The sequence below is a fragment of the Odontesthes bonariensis genome, chromosome 8, assembly GCF_027942865.1.
Source record: "Odontesthes bonariensis isolate fOdoBon6 chromosome 8, fOdoBon6.hap1, whole genome shotgun sequence".
Lineage (NCBI taxonomy): Eukaryota > Metazoa > Chordata > Actinopteri > Atheriniformes > Atherinopsidae > Odontesthes > Odontesthes bonariensis.
In genome coordinates this window covers 6630088-6647711 of record NC_134513.1, presented here as the reverse complement: position 1 = coordinate 6647711, position 17624 = coordinate 6630088, and the positions used below count along the sequence as shown (strand labels likewise).

General features: G+C 38.5%; 1 protein-coding gene across 3 annotated transcripts in view; it reads right to left on the bottom strand.

Annotated features, from left to right (window-relative positions):
- The window catches only part of grm8a (glutamate receptor, metabotropic 8a), a 250435-nt gene that overhangs the window by 18940 nt on the left and 213871 nt on the right, over positions 1–17624 (bottom strand). For all 3 annotated transcript variants that reach the window (XM_075471477.1, XM_075471475.1, XM_075471476.1), the window contains exons 8-11: positions 11994–12133; positions 8856–9002; positions 3503–3924; positions 1504–1870 (exon numbers count right to left, since the gene is read on the bottom strand). In XM_075471477.1, the coding sequence (XP_075327592.1) occupies positions 1504–1870; positions 3503–3924; positions 8856–9002; positions 11994–12133 (1076 nt within the window). The remainder of the gene's footprint in view (positions 1–1503; positions 1871–3502; positions 3925–8855; positions 9003–11993; positions 12134–17624) is intronic.

Genomic DNA, 17624 nt, shown 5'->3' with positions numbered 1-17624 from the left:
CACACACATGGCTTAAAGGTTAGAGAGGCTGCCAGTCGCAATGAGATGGCCTGTTTAAAACCACTAACTGCACGAAGCTTCTGTCTGAGGAATGCAAACAATTTATCTTGTTTGCTGACACTCCTCAGGCTACCGTATGGATGTGCTGAAACAAAAAGGTTGTTGTGAGGGAAAGCTCACTCATTTAAAACTTCCTGCATCAATAACTACCACAAAACAACAGCTTTGGGTGGAAATAAAACGAGTTGGCAAAGGAAAAACACCATGAAAGATCCAGGAGGAGAATGATTTCCCTGATGTGTGATTATATGGGATCACTTTGATGTGAGCTTTTTAGCCATATGAGAGAGGCTTGTATCTGACTTGAAAGAAAAAAAGGCTGAAATATAGGGAAAGGGAGAAATGAACTGCCTGATTGACACCCAAAACTGGGAGATATTATAAGAAGAGACATTTGGGATTGTGTAATGGCTATCTCAAGGACAAAGGGATGCACCCTGAGACGTACAAGCACAGATACCATAAGGATACCTCAACTATGAACATGTACTTCCTTAACAGCTTTGGTTTTGAAATAATTCAACTCTAGAGTATATACAATATAATACATCTGAGACAAGGTAAATTCATCGCTTTACGATGAGTTTGTTTACATGCCTGTGTGTCTTCTTATCCGGCTACAGTCTGTATACATTGACTTTATAAAGGCAAACGTGTTTTGCATTGTGAAGTGCAAACATCTGCAATCAATGACCTACCATGAATCTGAATGAGTCTGTAAAGCATTTTTTATTGTTAATAACCCACTGCTTCACTAGTTCCAGTCAACAAAATGGTCAACTATGTGTGTGGTGTTTTGAATCAGATTAACTATTGGAATTTGTGTACGAGGCACGCATGCCTCTTAAATCATTAAGGTGAAAGGACAGCCTCCACTTGATGACTTACATACTTGATTGTTTTCTCACGCTGTTGTTCCGTTGTTCAATACATGTATCTTAAAATCCATAAAGATCAAGCAAAAGCATCTTGTGGCTGCTTATGAAAGCTAACGGCCTCAGTTTGACTGTAAGAAATAAGCATTTAAAGTGAAAAAATTGGCTTTAATTTTAGGATCGTTTTACTTGTGTTTTTTTCCACAGAAAAATGACATCTACTCGTTTTAAGTATTTATAGATAATCTATTGTTTATAATCTAATCCCCAAATTTATTTCTGCATTATTTTGCCTTTACATTTTTCTCTCCATTTATTCCCCAAAATCAACTGTTACTGCATCTGAGTTTTACATGGTGTTTTTAATTTTGATCGTCATTATCGTTTTATTGACACGTTTATTCCCGTTATTTCCCCTTTTTTATTTCTTTTTTACATATTTTTGTTTTAGCTTTTTTGTCTGTCTTTAGACTTCTACTCTGTAGACTATACATTGCAAATAAAATGGTAAAAACACAAGATGTAAATTAAGTGTGTGGTAAAACTTGGAAATAACAGACGCACTCACCCTTTCTGCAGACTGTGATGTTCCAAAGAAGATGGGTATGAACGCCAGCCAGATGATGCAGGTGGTGTACATGGTAAATCCAATGGGCTTGGCTTCGTTGAAGGTTTCCGGCACGCCTCGCGTCTTGATGGCGTAAACTGTGCACGTCACCATGAGCAAGATGGAGTAACCCAGGGAGCAGATGAGAGACAGGTCTGAGATGTCGCACTTGAGAACTCCGCGTGCCGCCATGGGGTCCTGGGTCCGCTGCTCACCATAGTCAACTACAGTGTGTGGAGGGTCCACAGCAAACCAGACGAAAACACCGAGGAGCTGAACTGAGATCAGGGAGAAGGTGATGACGAGCTGGGATGCGGGAGAGATGAACCTGCAGAGCAGGAGAATACTGTAATGAGGAAGTGATGCAGTAGTGTGCCACCATCATACGACAGCATTAAGTCAAGACAAAGTTATTTTCTACTGTTTTGCAAATGAAAAAGAACCTGAGTTTACCAAAGTGCTATTGAGCGTCACCAAATAAAATGAGGAAAAAAAATTGATTAGCCAAAATATCTTGATCAACCAGGACTGAGAGCCAGAGGTATTCAGCTTTGTTTTAAAATGATCAAGAGCATGGTCGGCTCAATCATGAAAAGGGAGGCTGCTTCAGAGAACAGAGGCGGCCATTGAAAAAGCTCCTTCACCAGCATTTTTGACCTGGATGTGGAAATATCCAAGAATAATCTGTTCTGGGATTCCAGTGTTCTGGTTGGACTGTGAGGCTGTGGAGGTGGAACAAGTAATCATCGTTTAACTGGACTCTGAACTATATCATAGTGCTGAGGAGAGAAGTAACCTTAGAAAAGAGACTTAACTGAAAAAAGCCTGTCTTGAGAACCTAGCTAATATGAATGCACAGTCAATATCACACCAAAATTCTTTGCAACTAGGTGAGAGTAAGTCTGACAGGTCAGCGGCACTGTGTTAGCCATTTGAAAAGTCCTACACTGCTCTAAGATTGTCAGCAGAGCCTAAATGGAAGCATGGCTGTTAGTTTGTACAGGCAGACAGACCTATTGATTATCTGCAAAACAATACAAAGAAATGTTATACTTTTCAATATTCCCCAAGTGAAGCTTACATAGTGACATGATAATGGGGCCTAATATAGTACTCCAGGGCACCCCTAAACCAAGTGTGAACACAACTGATTACTGCTCGACTAAATGGATGGAGTAACTCCAACCTGACAAATAAGACTAACAACGTAATGGACGGGTCTTAAATTCCTGCATATATTAGATTATATTTTTCATAAAGTTATTGGAATAGTAAGAGATTTAAAAATCACATTAAAAAACCTTTTTCTTTTTTTCCCTGTACACTAAGCTGAAAACAAAGCAGTTTTTCATGCTAGCTCCCACACAACAGCAAAACGACTGTTATTAGACTCCTATGAAGGCAAACGTATACACTTTAATAACACCAAGGTAGATCAGGGAAAAGATTAAGAGCTCTGAAGAAACGCAGGGTTAGAGGCAATGAGCAGCATTTGTAGTAAAGCAGCAGAGGAGAGATAAAATGTGATAATCACCTGCTGTGGAATGACAGAGAGAGGCAAAAAGGGAGTACACAATACCCAAAAATCTTAGAACTAGATGGTGCTCAGAGACATCTGAATAGCAGGGACATGAACCTGATGATTATTAAATCCTGCATTAACATTTAAGCACCTTAGTTGATGCTCTCTTCCAGAGTTACTCACACTGACTGCAAACAGTGCAATGGGTGAGGTGGGTTCATGACTCACATACATAATGCATGACAGATAAATGATGAGTAATGATTGCACTTAGCTTAATAGGGAGGAAGTAGAGGTTAAGTCTTTGAGAGACTACACACACGAGTGCACACTAACAACAATCACAACAACATTTGCTGCCACTCCACCGATGTACTGAACACGCACAAGGGCAAACAGAGTGCGCATGACGACAGACAGATGTTTTTGTTTAGTTACCTGGGTGCTGTCACAGACTTTTTCCCCTGTTCAAAGATGCGGTGTATTCTGTTGGTCTTTGTGAGCAGTGCAGCATAGCTGAAACACATCCCCAAGCCTAAGAAAATCCTCCTGAAAGAGCAAACGCCCACATCTGGTGTGGCGATCATCAGGAACGTTATGGCGTAGCACAGGAAAATCCCTGTCAGCAACACGTAGCTCATTTCCCGCCCGGATGCTCGAACGATGGGCGTGTCATTGTACCGGACAAACGTGACAATGACGAAAGATGTGGCGATGATCCCGAGCATGGAGATGAAAACGGGGAAGATGGCCCAGGGGGAGTGCCACTCCAGCTTGATGATGGGGATCGGAACACACCCAGTGCGGTTAGCATCAGGTCGCATCTCATATGGACAGAGTTCACAGGTGAACTCTGAAGCCTAAGGTAGAAAGTGTCAACAATAAGTGTTAAAGGAGTAACTGGTGCAATAATTTGTCCAAAAAAAAAAAAAAAAAAAAAAAGGGTAAAACACATTTTGTCATGGCTTAGATCAGCCTCGAAGCATATCATTTCCAAATATAATACAATCTGTAAGAATAAAAACTCAATCTAAATTCACTTTCCACGCTGGGGAATTACATCTTCATTGTTTCACAAAAAAGAAAAAGCAATGTGTGAAAAAATAAGTACAGAATTCATTAGCTTGTATAACCATCTTTTGCTGCAATGACAAGCTAATCATTTTCTGTGTGACATTATCAATATTCTGACAGTCCTTTATAATGTTGCTTCACTTCATTAAGGTTTGCAGACATTTATTCCCAGCTCTTTTTTCAATGTGCTGATCTGTAAAACCTTCAAATTGAAAGAGTGTGTCCTGTCTTTTCACAAATTTTGGACATGCTTCTTCTCTACCCACAGTTATGTGCCACTGGATTGATTTCACAATAAATGAATAAATGTGTATTGACTTCTCACTTTGACAACAGTTAGCTGCTGCTGTTATGAAAGATGTTTTCTTTTTCTTGCATTGCTTCCTGAGCGAGGACACTCTTTGCACATACATTCGTCTGCTCTGTAATTTTCTAACCTGAAGAGAAGGATGATGAGCTGCCACACCGTCCCTCAGATATAATCAATATAAGAGACATATCTTTATAATGTGTGTTCAGACCCTTTCCCTAACCACACATTACCTTCTTCTTTTTCTTTAACAGCATCTGTGGGACTTTTTTCTTGCATACATAAATTTAAAGCGGGACACTTACAGTGCACAGTGAAAATGAGTACACCCCTGTTGAAAAGTAACATTTTGAACAATATTTTAATACAAACACAAGTTATTCCCAAAACGTGCATAGAGTAAGTTTAATACAACATCTGTTCAGCTTACAACAGAAAAGAAAAGTCAATAATATAACTTAAATGACATATTTGTCCATTTTTGTGAAATTATACTGGTGCAAAAGTGAGTACACCCCTATGTTAAACTCCCTGAGAATGGGCCGTGTTGGCCCGAAATGTCATGAAATAAAAAGGCATTAAAAGGGAGGTCATCGTTGTGCGTTTTGTAGCGTTATTGGTAATCAAATATAAGGATTTATCTTAAACCTCGAATTTAGGGCACCACCTACCGTTATCTTAACTTTAAGTTACAGTCAGGTAGGAAAACTGTTAAAATCTTACGATCCTGGTATGTTAAATTGATAATCAGTTAATAATCAATTAATAATCAGTCTCATATCTCGCTACTTTCATGAAGTTCTCGTTTGGTTGGACAGACATTACGTAAAGAAAGCATACGACACAATCTGTGATTATAACATATATATAGATATATGAACTATTTATTAAAATGATGTGACCAAAACATGAACCTTTAAAACAAACAGGAGATGCATTGAATATGGGTGATTATATAAAACACTTAGTGAATGGAAAATAAAATATGGGGAATGGGGAGATACTGGATGTATTCAAATAGTTTGGGTTGGCTGACTATTTGACGCTAAATACTGACATTTCGGATTAATTTATCATTCTGTGAAAGCCTCGAGACATCCATCAAACCCACTTTAAGGTGAAAACGGGTCGGTCTTACTGTGCTGAAGTTCTGCTTAGTCAGCTCGGAACACGGCAGCGGCCACGCGGGGTCCGAGGGGATTTCTCTTCCGCTCTCTGGGCCTTCCTGGTTGTTGTGGCTGACTTTAGCGGACTTCTCAGTTGCTTCTTTCACTGGGAAACGGGAACGATGGTGCCGAGGGCTGTGGTTAGATGATCGAATCTTCTGAGTGTCAGTGGGTCCGTTGCTTCTCTGATGAAGTGAACTTAAGTTCACAGAAGATTAATAAAAGGTTGCTTGGAGTTGGCTTTCTGGGTAGGAAAACTTCATTCTGTTCTTATCTTTGTTCGGGTCTTTCTTTCTCGTCTCCGGGGTCTCACTGGGTTCTGGAGGGCTTCCTCCGGTCGTCCGCTGCATCGCTCATCCTCACGTCCTTCCGCTCTCTCCTGAGATTATGGGAAAACTCCCAAACTCTGGTGAGCTCTTCTGTTCTGCTCAAACCATCTCCAAATCTCTCTGAGCAACTGTTCTCTGCTCAAATCTCTTTCTGAAACTCTGGGTTGGAACTCTTCTGGAACAAAAACTAGAAGCAAGAGGCGAGAGAACGAGAGCGAGAGCCTGTGTTTTTCGCGGGCTCCGGGTTTTGACTCTCGGAGGCGGGGCGTGACGTAAGCTTACACTACTCTTTCAGCCAATGATATGCCTGAACTGTGGTGAACGTCTGCCTGGGTGTCTGTGTAAGGTGATCTGTGCTATATGGGGATTTCTGGATGAGACAAAGAAACTCTTATTTCTCCATTACTCTGTCTCATAGAACATTTGTCTCGGTGATTCTGAAAACACCACATCTTGTTAAGATATGCAGATTAAAGATATAACATAGACTTGCAATATAAAGACATCAAAATAACACACAACGTAATTGATGATTATGACTTTCAAAATTCAGATGAATATCTATGAAATCGTGACATATGAATAGTGAACCACACAATGTTAATTTTCTGTGTTAACAATGGGGATACCAAACAAATACCAAATAGATACCGAAGGGACATCGTTAGAAGTTAATAGTTGCATGTATCTTGTCCATTTTACTGAGTCCTCTGGGATTTAAATGTTCAACTAATCAACACTGCAGACCACTAGGGGGCAATGTGGTTCCATCAGGAAGGTTGGGCATTTTCAACCAAGATCAGTTCTTTGTCAATATTTAAGCCAGAATCGTACAAATTGTCTCTATATGCGTCTTGTGATCAAGCTGGAAACCTGAAAGAAATTGTATACGGTTATCAAACACATTTAATATAGTTTTAAGATTTGACTAAAAGTGAGTCTTAGTGAAGTCTTCTCAGTTCGTATGTAGCCATCTGGTCTCTTTCTCTGGTGGGAGAGGGTGTTAACATATCAACCGCGATTTATGGTGAAGATAAGATAGTGAGTCTCCAACATCTCCAACAGAAAGGTTCTTTGTTCATTCGAGTTTATCCCAATTTATGGAGAGCGTCTGTTGCGAGTTCGACTCCCAAAAAAACTCTCAAAAGGGTAGAAGGTTAACGTAAATTAGGCAGTTTCTGTCTCTTTTTCCTTTGTGGAAAGAAAATGAAGATCTGGTTTATATCCACATACGTAAACATCCCCCACAGGAATGTTGGTTTTGTCAAAGTTTGAAAAACTCTTAATCCACACGGCACTGTGACTGCTACAGTTTCATCCTTGCCTTACATTGAAATTTTACATTTTGAGTCTGCACCAGGCTAAAAGAGACGTGTGTGAGATTTGACTGAAATCCTATGGAGAGTATCATGATCTGCTTCAGTAGTCACAGTACATGTTGACAAGCATGTTTCTTTTGGTGAAATTCAGCTTCCTACTGTTAATGGCATCCATACAGCCCCAAACCATGTCACTCCCACTACTATGCTTGACTTTAAGCATGGGGCACTTTTCTTTGTACAAATCACTTTTTACCACCACACAGGCTTGACACCATCGAAAGCAAATTTGTTCATCTTGGTATCATCAGAGCACAGGACATGGTTCCAGCAATCCATATCCTTAGTTTGTTTGTCTCTGATGAGACAATGATAAACAAATTTGCTTTCGATGGTGTCAAGCCTGTGTGGTGGTAAAAAGTGATTTGTACAAAGAAAAGTGCCCCATGCTTAAAGTCAAGCATAGTAGTGGGAGTGACATGGTTTGGGGCTGTATGGATGCCATCAACAGTAGGAAGCTGAATTTCACCAAAAGAAACATGCTTGTCAACATGTACTGTGACTACTGAAGCAGATCATGATACTCTCCATAGGATTTCAGTCAAATCTCACACACGTCTCTTTTAGCCTGGTGCAGACTCAAAATGTAAAATTTCAATGTAAGGCAAGGATGAAACGCACAACGATGACCTCCCTTTTAATGCCTTTTCATTTCATGACATTTCGGGCCAACACGGCCCATTCTCAGGGAGTTTAACATAGGGGTGTACTCACTTTTGCACCAGCATAATTTCACAAAAATGGACAAATATGTCATTTAAGTTATATTATTGACCTTTCTTTTCTGTTGTAAGCTGAACAGATGTTGTATTAAACTTACTCTATGCACGTTTTGGGAATAACTTGTGTGTGTATTAAAATATTGTTCAAAATGTTACTTTTCAACAGGGGTGTACTCATTTTCACTGTGCACTGTAAGAGGAGCACTTTTTTTGAACGCTTAAATGACTTGAAACAAAAACTCTTCTTTGGAGCAGGAGTTAGGAAACTGCTCTCTCTATTAAACTGTGTTTGATTTGTAAAGCAGGTACAGGAAGTTCCACTGACGTTAAACATATACATCACAACCAGATTTCAAACGAAAGTAAGGGATGTGCCTTTTTTGGTGTGACTGCACAAACCAGATGGGTAGAAGACGAAGAGAGGCAGGGAAAAAGCATTCATGCAAAAACAAGTTTAAATGATTATTCAAAATTCCACAGCCACAGACCACCTGAGTGCAATGCTTCCGTCATACTAGACAGTTTCGATTTTGGTTTTACACTTGGAAAAAAAAGTGCTGCACCATTTTGAATAATATCCTCTAAACAATTCATGTTTGTGACAATTGAATGAAGAGTGAATATTTCAGGAAACTGTAAAGCACACAGCATTAAAAGGTCTCCAGTATCAAAAAATCTGAACAAATAAAGACTTTTCCCTTTAAGAAAAATAAAATGTGTTTTCCTTGGATGGCTTCATCGTTATTAAAAGCTTCAGAGAATCTACTGTAGGCTTAACTTATTTCCTGATGTTTCTTTCTCAGTGATCTACCTGATAGTGGTATCCCTCGCAGCGTTCACAATGCCAGCAGCATGGCACACCTTTCACAACTTTCTTCCTCTCGCCCGCTCGGCAAGGGATGCTGCATACGGAGGCCGGGAGAGATGGGTCACCCGTCTTCCAACGTAGGGCCTCCACCTGAGAGGAGAGTACACACACCAGAGTACACAATTACTTCTGTGTATAAATGGCAAAATAAACTCTCACGGGATATATATAATCCAGCAGAAAAACTGCCAGCCATCTGCTAAAGCTCACATTACTTTGTGTTAACGGTCCTTTAACACTCTGCGTACCAGCAAAAAGTCTGCTTTGAGGGGGTGTTTGAGAGCAATTAGCAAAAGCAGACCCTCTGATCATTTTTCTGAGCACTTTCAGGCACGAAATTAAAGCCAGCTAGTCTGACAGCAAGCAATCTGACCAAAATCAGATCTGGCACAAATAAGCCATCTGTATTTCTCTCTGTGTGCGTTTGTGTGCATATGTTCTTCAATGTGTGTATTTTGTCTGTTTTTGTCTGTGTCATGTTGGCAATAGAGTGAATCCCTGAGCTTTCTGTATGCCTGGTTTGTGTGCGATTCCATGTGTGGGTTCAAAATTGAGTTAATCTGTAAAAGAGTATAAGAGAAAGTCTGTCAGTACAAAGAGTTCCTGAGGTCTGTTGACAGAATCATCAGGAAAAGAAAGAGTCTGGATTTGATTATTGACAAAAAGTAGAAGTATACCAAATTTAAACAGCAATAGTAGAGGATACCAACTCGATCATAAATACATTTAAGAGATCCTGATTTTTCCACTTTTGTACGGAAAATTTTTTTTTTTCATTGTTTATTCATAGCCTTACATTCACACAATCACAAACATATTTTGCAACAACAACAATAAATTATGCAGTAGCCAAAACAACAAATGCTAATTCTTGTACCTGTAACTGTGTCATCAGTTGCCTTACATTAACAACAATTCTTATAGTTCTGATTAAACTTAAATAGATCCAAAAACTGCATGTTATCATGAAATATACATACTTGATATGCAGTTCCTCTCCAACAGCAAAGACCCGCCACTCTTTAGTCTGATCATCATTCAAACTGATTATTGATTGTGAGAAAGTCTTGTGACTTCAAACGTAACCGAGTTGTTGAACAAATTACAGACATATGTTGGTTCGTCAGCTGTCAAAGTGTCTAATCGTGTGCGTGTGTCTCAACTGCATGTTGTCCTTCATACTGTTGCAGTCTCTTGCAGGGTCCCACTTTGCAACACCATTCATCAGCCAGGAAGCATTTCGCGTCCATTAGTCTTCTCATCTGTCATCTGGCTTTTCTAATGAAGTCCTGGGTGGATTTATAATGCAGCACTTCAGTGTGCTCAAAGAGTTTATGTGCCTGCCTGTGTGTGAGGGTCAAGAAAGTGACTGAAAATCTGACACAAACAATGCAATAAGTTTGGGGTTTATGATGCAAGGATATGTACAGTGCTACAGTTTATGTTTCAGACTTCTTTTTCCACGTTAATCTACAAACAATAATACCAATATGACAAATCAAGAGAAAATGATCCAAAACATATTACCAAGAGGACATGGGGACTCAAACTGTGAAAATCCTGGTGTGATCCAGGCAGAGTATAGATCGAAACAATTTGAAGCATTGCCGAAAAGACTTGAAAATGGCAGTGCACCAACGGTCCCATCCAACCTGATTGAGCTTAAATGTTTCCGCCAAAAAGAATGCCAGAAACTTTCAAAAGATAAGTTGCATCAGGCTTCAACCCTAACCCCCCTGCACGGACAACAGCTCCTGTATGTAGCTCATTTAAATTGTAATGCTGGAATTAACAAATGAAGTTTAGATGCAGTTTAGATAACATTATGACCACCTGCATTGCATTGATTATATCCTCTTCAAGCTGCAAAACGAGCTGTCAGGTGTGGATGAATAACACCTGAGGGTGTCTGGTACCGTAATGGAGGGGTTATGGTCCAGTAATGTCTGGTACTGTACTGGATATTAACATTATGTTCATATAGTCACATAATTATATATGTGGGGAGTTTTTAAGGCTGGTTGAACATAAAAGACTCTGTATTGTGTACTTTGAGCCCTTCCTTAGCAGTTTTTATGGGTCTCAAAGCCATCTTGCTGTTGCCACTTTTCTAGAAAATGTTTTGGTCGTGTCAAAGTGACATCAATGCAAATGTAAGGATGCAGGATTTTGAAAGAAGACATGGCACTTCAACAAGATGAGCAATGTAGCTCCCTTAACCTGTCTTTGGTTTTGATGTTGTTTCTAATCACAGTATAACCTGTGTGTGTGTGTGGCTCCAGCTAAAATATGGAGTTAGTTCAGTGTCCTCATTATGTTAGAAAAAAAAATAGGAGTTTTAGAGTTAAAAGTAAAACTAAACATTTGCAAGAATAGCTATGGGAAGTGACCTAAAGATTTATATATCCCAATTAAAACAAAAAAATAACATTTGACAACAATGGAAATCCAAACATTTTGTTTAGGGTCAAAGTTTTGGGTGGCACCTATGCTGAAATATATAAAATATGCCACTCTTCTTTAGTCTTCATCATAGTAAAAGCATAGCAACTATGAAGGGGAAGGACAAATTAAGTGATAATCTTTTTTTCTTTACTGAAACATGTTTAAAAAAAAACGGAAAAGTATTCTGAAGTTCTTTTACTTCTTAGAAAACATGTGTGATAAGTTAACAGTAAACCTGGACATAGCACTAACTCAAAGAAATCCAGTGGAGTAACAAGGGATAGTGGATCTGTGGCAGCTGCTCACAGTAATGCTGAACTTTCATTTTGATTTATTACATCTCAGAGGCAGAAATACACCACTTAAAAAAAGTTTAGATATTTGTCATTATTACACAGAAGTCATTGTCTAAGATGATTCAACATTTGGGAAACTAGACGCATCCTCAACATGTATGTTTTCTATTCAATAACTGTAAATTAGGAAAAATCTGAATTTCTGAAACCAAAATATATATTTCCTTGTAATGTTTGGGTTCTCTTAACCAAGTTTTACTGACATTTAATTTATATTTTACTGTGTTTTACTGAGTGCAAATGTAAGGTATGTTTGTGTGTGTATGTGCTGGAATCTCACTTTGAGATGTAATTTATTGGTCCAGGACCCGATGACTCGGTACTCAGTAGTGGACCTGTTGGTGGTCTGGTACTGAAAGATGTCGTATCTTCCCGGAGCATCTCCATTTTCATTGAACACCACTGGTGTACCGGCACTTCCTAGAACAATAACAGGACATCAGCTTTGTGATTTAACACAGTGATTATCACAAGATTGGTGTCTAGTGGCTCAGTTGTTGATTGATCAGAACAGGAATGACTTCTAATCCTGAAAAGGACAAAGCAAAATGATGAGATTTCATTGACAAACATTTTATGAATTCATGGAAGATCTCTGGTTGCATTTGCTAGAAACAAAGAGAGTAAAAATTACAATGGTTATCATTTCCAAATATGTTAATGTGCAATCAACTTAAGTCATATTTAGTATAATACTGCTGGTATTTAAATATCATTACATCATAGGTTTACCTACAACACAATACACCTCGTCAAATACCTAAATGCACATGTAGGAAACATAATGGCCATGCACAAATGTCGTGGGTCACTTGGAATGTTATGAGTCTAGAATCGCTGCAGCGGCATGAAAAGGGGTTAAAATAACCTCAAGTAATTTACTCAACTGAAAACAGTTTAAACTGGAATAGCTGCAGTTTGTACTGTCAATAAAATGGTGTAACATCAAACTCTGTGACCTGGTTTGTCAACACTGAGCAATGGACTTTAAGCTAGTTTCTTTTTCTTTCTTGTTTTTTCAGAGATTAGTTTCATAACTGAATCATCTACCATGGTATGAAAAGCCTACAGTACTATAAATTAAACTATAATGGACTACATGATCAAATGTTACATTCACATCATGTTCATGAATGTTGGTTTAAGTCCTCAGGCATTGAAGATATACCATCAGGAAATGGTTCATCAATAAGTGTTCCCATGTCCAGGAATGAACACAACTTAAATACAAATGTGACAGACTTGATTATCATACGTTGGCTTTTAAGTAGCATAATCCATGCCATGAAAACAAGTGTTTGTTTTGTTGTGCTCCTGTCGTGCTTCTGTATGCTTTGCAGACTAATCAGATATATGGAAAACCAGGTTTGTTATGTTTCAGTAAAATTCTAGATTTACAGAGGTAATATTTCTTCAGGCAGCATGTTTACGAGCTATGACGGAAAAGGCCTCGTCTTTACTCTAAACCGTGCTGCAACTGCATGTGCCTGTGTGTGCTGCACAGTGATGCGATTGAATGTGTGTGCACATGGATAAGTTTATGTGTCCTCCCAGATTTGGTTTTCTCACCACCAATAAGGCTTAACACAAACCCTTTATCCAGCTCACTTTGTCTTACTCGCCGTCTTTCTTGTATGTAGTGTTACAATCAAATCATGCAGTTGAAGCTGGAATAGCATGAGGGAAATGCAATTACATTGTGAATGAGGAGAGAACACTGCACTATGGAAATTTCACCTGTGTACAATAACTCATTTATATGGTGCGTTGATGAGGAACAAAAAAGCTGCTTTGAGCCATGAAGGGTCTGTATGAAAAGGAAAACAGAGAAAACCAATAAAGAAACAGGCAGTGGGCAGTATCAAAGAGGCAGAAAAGAATTGTCCAGAAAGAGAAAATATCAAATTAAATGTAATGGAAGGGAAAAGAGTTGTCATAAAAAACATATCAAACTGAACAAAGCATAAAATAAAACTAATGAAAAGAGGAATGAGGAGAAGGGGGAAACAATTGCATCAAAAGACAGGAGAAAAAGTGGTCACACAGATGGAAAAAAAAGAAATAAAAGGTGAGAGGAAGAAAGAAGACAAAGTAGTAATTGCCCTCTCAATTTGAGCAGAAATAATGAGATATACATATAATAGGTAAAAGACAGAGCAAGCAGGAAGGATATTAAACCTTTTTGAGAGAGTTTAAGAAAGATGAATGGAGGAGGACTGAATCGATAGAGACCAAAGTAGATGTCTCAACTTCTTATTGATGCCAGACATTATGAATAGGATCTGTCTCTGTAAGAGGTACAGCATAACTGGACCCAGTATCCCTCATACTTTAACTTCCTACCTTGGGATATCACTGGGACTGTAGTGGTAAGATTGCCAGCTTTCATGTGGGTGACCTGGGTTCAAATCCTGCATGAAAGGTACTACCTCCAGTAGGGGTCCTTAGACAAAAACCCCTAACCCTGCCCGCCTACCAGTGTAAGTCCCTTTGGATAAAAGCGTCTGCCAAATGCATAAAAACATTAAAAAAAAAAGGCAAAAAACTGCTTTCAGATGGAGAATTTGGCAGTTATTCAAGCTCAGTTTCCATAAAGGTACGGTAGTGAGTATGATGTAGGAAAGCATATACCAACTTTGTACCTGATGGCAGCAACATGTTTGACGTAGAACTTATCTTACAGTAGATGCCTAATCATCAGCACCGTGGTATTAAAGCCCTTATCCTAATCCAATTGATTGTTTCATAGAACTATCTGGAATATCATCCTCAGAAACAGAGTGGAGAGAAGTTTAAGAATTATTTGCAGGTGATTGAATGAAACATCAACATATATCAACATCACAAGAAACTTCTAGCAGGCAGATGAACAAAGCAGAACCCCTGAGTGACTGACAGCTTTAAGCTTAGTGAGATGAATTTGTGATTTTGATCTCTCGAATCTAACAAAAATCCATCTGTTCTCAGGTTCTAAAGCTGCAGCAGCTAGTTACAACACCCAGACAACCAGTAGTCCTAGTAACTGTGCTATCATCATCAAATACCTGACTGGGCTGACAGGTTATTTCAACCTACTCTACAAAAAAACACACCCCCTCAAAAAAAAAAAAGAGGTCAATCAACACCCAATGATGAACTTGTCATCTTTTACTCTCCATCCTCCTGTTTCTTGTGATTTCTCCCTGTAGAGTAATTTAATGTCTTTGCTTAAAAAACAGCAACTATCTGGAGTGGAGGCATTCTTGCACACAAATTCAGCAAATGCGGAACAAAAGCAGCCTGTTTTCTCTAATGACAGCAGTTATCTGGAGGGGAAAATTATTATTCGATATCTGTACCGTTTGTTGGCCTTTTCTCAGAAAGGAGAATTAAGACAGCACACTTTTAGAGTAGATTGGAGCCAATATGATGGAAAACAGGTAGCTGACAGTCCTCCATCTGTTTATTGTGCTGGTTTAACAGATGCATGGGCATGCTAGTTGGGAACCTACATCTTTATCAAAAAAATATTGAAAATGTAACGTTATTTATAACGTTAACTCTTGCTGGAACATTACCCTCAAATACAGTTTATCCACTGGGCTCTTATATCCTCTGAGACTGGTGGTAGATGTAAGATGCATGCTCCTCAGTACAGCTGACAACAGAAGATTTTCACATGAAGCTGGCTTCATCACTGTAGCAGGGCAGATGCGAGTGGGTGGGGCTCAGAGGTTGAGGCTTTTAAGAAGAGGTGGAGTAAACATAAGAAGTAACGTCATCGCATTGGCTCTTTCAATTAGGACCTTTCAAACAAACGGACACTAAAAGAAATACCAGGGCTGTGTTTTGGGGGAATTTTACACTTGCTTCTGACTTCAGACACCCGAATGTATGCTCCTAAGAACGAAAAAATAAAGATTTTTTGATCATAGTTAAAGTGTTTGTGTGCTGGATGAGTTAAAGAAAAACAGTGTTAAAATACTCTAGCTGCACGGTGTCTCTGTGTTGTGGCCGCCTTATATCAACTTGTATATTTTCACAACTTAATTCTTAAGTTGGCATAACCTTGAAAACTGACTGATTCATCTGTCGCCCTGGCAACAGACCACGTCATGCTGTCGTGATTCCTATTATGTATGCTATGATATGATATTCAAAGAAAGATGCTGCACTGCAGAAGATTTTGTCATTACCCGAGTGTTCTGTACTTGACAACATTTTTGTAATAAACAAACACTAAATTGCATGAAAAATTCACATTTATTTACAAATACCCATTTCTTGTAACTGCTGATAACTTTTGTCTCCATAATTCTTAAAATTTTTGCCTGTAAATGCAGAGTAACTCCTTGAGATGCTGATGTAATGTTTGGAAAACCTGAAGCAAGCTGGAAGGCTCCTATGATAACAAAGGATTAAAGAGCCACAAGTAAACATTACGCATCATTTCCCTTGCTCTACACTCAGAGATGTCTCAATTAATTCTCTGAAGTTAACTTTTATATTTGGGAAGGCGTAAGTGCTCAGAATGGGCATATTCTGGTGAAAACAGCGAAAACCATCGTAAAAAAATAAAAAAAGATCTGTGTGTGGGCCTGATGGAGCAGTGTAACATTTTAATGGGCTTATTTTGTTGCCAGTGCCTCAAAATACATAAATCCTCAGGTTTTCTTGAAGCAGCAACAAGGTATCATAATGACTAAGTTTCAATTGAAGTGGTTTTAAGTAAAATGCTGTTTCTGTGCTCGATGCAATATTTTATAGCTTCCTTGCAGAATGGAGCTTTTCCTCTATTTATCAGCAACAGATTATCACAAGTCCTGTAACTTTCTCTAGATTTACAAGAGAAACCTACAGGTCTTAACCTTTTTTTTTTACGATAATCAAATTGAATATCTAATAAAATATGACAGATTTCATGCAGTGAAGCCAATGTATGCAATTAAGATGAAGTAGCCTTAACGAAAGAGCTATTTAGAGAGAAGAAGGACAAAGTAGTACTGCTGGCACAAGAAAGAAGGCCAATTGATTTGTGTCCACAATAAATTCAAATATATTCACTGTTAGTCATCTAATAGAGCTGGATAGAAGAAAAGTTAAGGAATAGAAGAATATAATTCAGCAAGACAGTAGAAATGCATCAATCCATACAGAAGACAGAAAAAGCCAGATCAATAAAATGAGTGAAAAAATATGAAGAAAAATCAGTTAGAAGTTTGATCTGTGACAGATGGATACAGAAAAACCCTGCAGAACACCTCCATTGTACAATTTAATGGGCCACCATACAACCAGCATCTAAAATAAAATTATTATCAAAGAGAAAAAAGAAGAAAAAGAAACATGTAACATACAAATATTAACCACTGGTGAAACTTTTAAGATGGATTGTGCATATAGCTTTGTGGCTGTCCCAGGTCGAAGATGTAACATGATGTGGGTAACTATGGGAACCATAGTTAGTCTACAGACATGAGGATTACAGCCAAGAACCACATTTGAATGACAAAGGCCAAGCCCCAAAAACGTGCACATTTAATATATAAATACAGGAAAGAATTCTGATTCAAATGTCCTGCAAATCAACAGAAGAACAAGAGTAATAAAATACATCCATAAAAACCACATGAAATAAATACCAAATATGAATATACACAATAAAAATGCATAATTCAAGCAACACAATCCAGAAATTTTGGAGCAACTATACATACAAAACTGAAATGATGAACTTTAAATGATAATATGGTTGTATTGTATTTTTTTTCTTTCATCAATATTTGATGGGAAATGCTGGTTGTTGGATGTTTTGATTATAATCAAGCTCACAAGCCATCCCGTCTCTGACTCCTAATAATGACTGTATATCTCTCTCTGTGCACCTGGAGGTGGGTACATGAAGTTGCACATGAAACCCTAACACGCAAAC